The 5,342-nt window shown below is 50.4% G+C and overlaps 1 protein-coding gene across 1 annotated transcript; it reads left to right on the forward strand.

Moving 5' to 3' along the window:
* The first annotated feature begins 1,333 nt into the window (after nt 1-1,333).
* Nucleotides 1,334-2,546, forward strand: LOC125338944 (putative inactive cytochrome P450 2G1). Its single transcript, XM_048329976.1, has 3 exons — nt 1,334-1,489; nt 1,599-1,740; nt 2,365-2,546. The coding sequence occupies exons 1-3, from the start codon at nt 1,397-1,399 to the stop codon at nt 2,544-2,546; spliced, it is 417 nt and encodes a 138-aa protein (XP_048185933.1). The 5' UTR covers nt 1,334-1,396.
* Nucleotides 2,547-5,342: the final 2,796 nt, after the last annotated feature.

Below are 5,342 nucleotides of genomic sequence, written 5' to 3' on the forward strand. Positions count from 1 at the left end.
ACTCTGCACCTCAGCTGTGAGAGGGGCAAAGTGTTCGGGCCTAGGTGTCCCTGCTGGGCTGATATTGCCCACCAGCGAGCCTGTGACTGTTTTTCAAAAAGTCCGTGAGGACCAGGTGCCTCAGGTGAGGCTTCCAATTCCTACCGGTCTCTGGGCCCCTGTTGGGGAGGGGGCAGAGCCGGTGTGGCCCAGTTCAGGCTCCTCTGCTGCCTTGGCGCTGCTCTGCCTCTGATAACTCCTGTGTCCTCCTAGAGTCTGTAGGGACCTTTTGAGGCCTGATTTGGGGCTCCTTTGTTCCCTCGGGGAAGGGAAGGGGAGGGAGGGAGCTCTAGCTTCTTTGTAGGTTTTGGGTCTCTGCTAGAGCTGGTCTCCCATTGGGGGGGAGGGTAATGGGGAACATACTGGTCCTGGATTGTGTGTGTGCCCCGCGCTGCTGTGGGTTTTTCGGGGGTGGGGTGCTGGGGTGTGGCGATCGGTTGTTTGGTGGTGGCGGCCCCGGCTCTCCCTTCTGCGCTGCCCAGTTCCCCTGCTGCTTACGTCTGATCCTGGCTGTTCGATCCCGCAATTCTGGTCCCTTGCCGCCACCGTCTGTCTCGGTTGGTCTGCACTCAGTCTGGGGTCTGTGGAGCTCCTGCTGTCTGGACTCTGTGCTTCTGGCATGACTTTTTGGCAGTTGGTTTCCTGGAGCTGGGTCCCCTTTCCAAGCCAGACCCTGTTTGGGCCAGGGTCCGCGGGTGGGGGGGATACCCTGGAGATTTTCCAGCTCCGTGCAGGTTATAGGCTCTTCTTTTTTTTGTTCTTTTTCGTCTCCTGTGTTTCTCTGTTGCTTCTGGTTGGGGTTTTCTGGATTGTTGATGGGGTGTTGGGGGCTGGAGTTCCCAGCTCACTATTCAGTTGAAGTGAGTTCGGATGCCTTCCTACTGTGGCAGCGCCATCTTGCCTCCTCTCTGGCTTTCTCTCTGATTTCATGGAAGAGGCTCATGAACTTTTCTGCCCAATCTGGCTTTGAACAGAGAGCCTCAGATCTCAGATCCAGCCTTCTGAGTAAGTGGGATGACAGGTGTGAGCCACTGGCAGCACCTATTTTTCTGCCTCCTCCTCCTCTTCAACCTCCACCTCCTTTCCTCCTCATCCTCCTTCTGCTCCTTCTTCACCAGTCTGCGGGCTTGAACTCAGGGTTAGGGCACTGTCCCTGCTCTTCTTTTGCTCAAGGGAATGAGTTGAGCCCAGGCCATCATGCATGCTAGGCAAGCCCTCTACTGCTAAGCCACATTCCCAGCCCCGTCCTGCCTTCTTTTGTGAAATGTCTTCCTGGATTCTTCCAACCAAGGTCCAGGCAGAGATTAACCAGGTGATCGGATTCCACTGGATTCCGACTGTGGACGATCGGACCAAGATGCCCTACACAGATGCTGTCATCCACGAGATCCAGAGACTGACAGACATTGTGCCCCCGGACACTCACTTCCGAGGCTACTTCCTGCCCAAGGTGGGACTGTATTTGCTATCCCTCTTTATCTTCTCAGCACCCCCCTCCACTTATGTATTCTCCTTGTTCATTGCTGACTTTTTCTCAATTCCCTCCATCTTCTCACCAGGGCACAGATGTCTATCCATTACTTGGCTCCATCCTCAGAGACCCCAAATACTTCCAATACCCAAATGACTTTTATCCTCAGCACTTCCTGGATGAGCACGGCCGCTTCAAGAAGAATGATGCCTTTGTGGTCTTTTCTTCGGGTAAGTTCCCATGGTCTAGGAAACTGCCCCCAGTAAAGGCTAGAGTCACTGCTTCAAGTCCAAATCAGAATGGGATGGAAAGGGCTATGTCACAGAATTGTTAAACCCTAGGATCCCAGAACCAAGGATTTGAATGACTGACTCCATGATTGGGGGGGAAGGGGAGGTACTGGTAGGTTTGGGCATGGTGGTACATGCCTGCAATCCTAGCATTTGAGAGGTTAAGGCAGGAAGATCAAGAGTTCCATGTTAGAACAGCAGTGCCACTGGACAAGGACTCAACAGATTTCCTTCCATTAAGAAACAACTGTAAGCCGGGCATTGGTGGCTCACACCTGTCATCCTAGCTACTGCGGAGGCTGAGAGCTGAGCATCACAGTTCAAGGCCAGCCTGCCCAGGAAAGTCCATGAGACTCTTATTTCCAATGATCCACCAAAAAGCCAGAAATGGCAGAGTGGTAGTACTCTATTCAAGTGGCAGAATGTGAGCCTTGTGGGGGAGGAGGGAGGGAGACTACAGGACAATGCCCAGGCCCTGAGTTCAAGCCCGGGGACTGGCACCAAAAGAAAAGAAAAGAAAATCCCGAGACCTACTCAGCCCTCCCACCTCTTTTGTGCTTGAAGGAAAGCGAATCTGCATTGGGGAGGCCCTGGCCCACATGGAACTCTTCCTCTACCTCACCTCCATCCTTCAGAACTTCTCCATGCAATCACTTGTGTCACCTGCGGACATTGATATCACCCCCAGAATTTCAGGATTTGGCAACAACCCTCCAGTTTATAAGCTCTGCCTCCTGGCCCACTGAAAGCCCCCTGCTGGGCCAATAAAGAACCCCCCAAGTGCATAGGATCTATCTAATCTCCTTCCTTTTCCTCCTCCTCCTCTTCCTCCTCCTCCTCCTTCTCCATTTCTCACTATCACACTAAGAGTGGACAGTCTCCCTTCTTTCCTGGGGCCTCAGGTCAGTCATGGTCATCTGCAAGCACACAGCTGGATGGTCTACTCAGGAGGAGAAAAAAAGTTAAAAATGTATGCCCTGTCCAAGATTTTGGAAAAAGCTTGTAGTGAGCACATACTCCATGCCCTTCTCACCTTGAAGTCTGCCTGCACCACACTCTGGTACTTTTTTCCCTCTCCATCTTTATGTTATCTCTTTATTTTCCTTTTGTTTTCTGGCACTGTTATTACCAAAATTTAGTCCCTCATCATATTCTCCTGTATTTCCATCTTCCTTTTCTCCCCCTTCCCCCCAAAAAGTCAACACCAAACTCAAGACTGTTGAATGTAAGTGAGTGTGTGGTGGACTGTGAGAACACTCAGAAAACTATGCTAACAACTTCAAATTGAGACAGGAAAAAGAAGAGGACAAGGAAGGGGAGGAATAAAAAAGACATAGAGACAAGCCTTTCTGTATCATGCTTATTCATGCAGAGAGCACTGGGCTCACAAGAAAACGCTGTGAGGTCCAGGACCTTCAAGAAAACCTAGGTTGAGTTGTCACCAACAGCCAGGTGCTGGTGGCTCATTCTTGTGATCCCAGCTACTCAGGAAGCTGAGATCTGAGAATCATGGTTCAAAGACAGCCTAGTCAGGGAAGTCTATGACACCTTTATCTCCAGTGAACCACTGAAAGCTTCAAGTGGAGCTATGGCTCAAGTGGTAGAGTGACAGCCTTCAGCACAAAAGCTCAGGGCCAATGCCCAGGTCCTGAGTTCAAGACCTAGGTCCTCGGGACAGTGTGCAGGTGCGGAATACAAGCCCCAAGACTGGCACAAGAGAATGGCACTGACAAGATCAAGCTTGATCCTCTACTGTAGTAGTGCATAATATATCCTTTATTTTGAACTTTCTGCATGCTCTCCCACTCGTGCGTGTGTGTGTGTGTGTGTGTGTGTGTGTGTGTGTATGTGTATGTGTGTGTGTGTGCATGTCTGTCTGTCCTGGGTCTTAAACTCAGGGCCTGGGCACTATCCTTTTAGCTTTTGTGCCCAAAACAAGCCCTCTATTCCGTGAGACACAGCTCTGCTTCCAGCTTTTTGGTAGTTCATTAGAGGTAAGAATCTCAGAGTCTTTCTTGCCCAGGCTGGCTTCAAACTGCACCCCTCAGATCTCAGTCTACTAAGTAGCTAGAAGTAAAGCCGTGAGCCACCAGTGCTCATCTAATCAGTTATTTTTATTCTTTTTTTTTAAACTTACTTTAGGAGGTATTAAAAGTAGAATGTGTGGGGAAGTTCATATGAGAAGTTCATGGCTGCCTACAAGGTCTTTGGATCAGGAAATCTTCTGGGATGGGTAGTAACTGTGGTTTCAAGTCTGTTGGGTCAAGGCCAGGCTCTGGGCTCTGAGGCTGGGTGAGGGTCTGTGATTCATTCTGGGCCCCACAGGGTGGGTGGGGCAGAGCCTTGCTCTACCCATATGCATAAAATATGCCCATCTGCTTGCTCTGGGCTTAGGACACATGCTTTAGAAGAACATAGGCCTGGCAGAGCTGTTGATTGGTGGCTGGGGCTGGGGCTGGCATGGATACTGGCTCATGACTTCCAGGAACACTTGCCTGTCTGCCTATAGCAGACTCCAAAAGAAGCATGGCAGTTTATTTGGCTCATCTAGTGGGTGCTGAAGTGGGGTGGGGCCACATTCTCCCTCTGCAAGCCAATCATTTGAGTCTAATTTCCACCCAGCCTGGGGGAAAAGGGACAGAAGCCACCAGGGCTGTGGTTCAAGTGGTAGAGGGCCAGCCCTGAGCACAAAGAGACTCAGAGAGAGAGCCCAGCCCCTGAATTCAAGCCCCAAGACCAGCAAAGAATAAAGAAAGAAGAAAAATCCCTTCTCTTTTTCGTTTGTTCCTGTCCGTCATTAAATTTCTTCCTCGCTAGGTACTGGTTGCTGACCCCAGTAATCCTACCTACTCAGAGGGCTGAAATCTGAGGATTGTGTTTCAAAGTCAGTCAGGGCCTGAAAGTCCATGAGACTCTGATCATCAATGAATCCCCAAGAAAAGCCAGATGTGGAGCTGTGACTGACGGGGTAGAGCAGTAGTCTTCAGCACAGAATGTCAGGGATAGCACCCAGGCCCCAAGTTCAAATCCCTCAACCAGCACACACATGCACACACACACATACACACACATACACACACAAGTGTATTCCAAAATCCATGCATCATCCTTGCTATTATCCCGAGGAAAACTGAGGGTTCAGCTAGGGGGCTGGGGGAGAGATTTTTCTTGTGTTCACCCTACCTTGCTCATTTTGTCCTGAGTCACCATGAGTGACATGTGTTTCTTCCATATGTCTCCAGACCCCAATCCTCGTTCCATGTTCCAGAAACATCAGGAAGAGCAAACACACGTGACCTCTTTGTCCTAAGTCCTTCTCCTATCTGTCGATACCCAGTCCCTTCCAGGAGGGATCATGGGAGCCCATCTCCACTCTCTGGCCACTCCTCATGCATCCCTCAAGAAGCACGAAATCCTACAAGTGACTCCAAGAAAAAAATAAACACAAACAAATAAACAGAAAACCCAGAGCGGAGGAGAGAAGCTCAGGCTGGGGGCCAGCCCAGGTCTAGGCTCGTAACCCCATTCAAGGTATAAATGTC

Source organism: Perognathus longimembris, chromosome 20, assembly GCF_023159225.1.
Source record: "Perognathus longimembris pacificus isolate PPM17 chromosome 20, ASM2315922v1, whole genome shotgun sequence".
Lineage (NCBI taxonomy): Eukaryota > Metazoa > Chordata > Mammalia > Rodentia > Heteromyidae > Perognathus > Perognathus longimembris.

What these genes read in the sequence shown, in the direction of transcription:
- LOC125338944 (XM_048329976.1), top strand. Translation starts at nt 1,397, where the DNA reads ATGCCCTACACAGATGCTGTCATCCACGAGATCCAGAGACTGACAGAC. An exon ending in GAGGCTACTTCCTGCCCAAG is followed by an intron (nt 1,490 to 1,598) that starts GTGGGACTGTAT and finishes TCTTCTCACCAG; the next exon opens with GGCACAGATGTCTATCCATT. An exon ending in CTTTGTGGTCTTTTCTTCGG is followed by an intron (nt 1,741 to 2,364) that starts GTAAGTTCCCAT and finishes TTGTGCTTGAAG; the next exon opens with GAAAGCGAATCTGCATTGGG.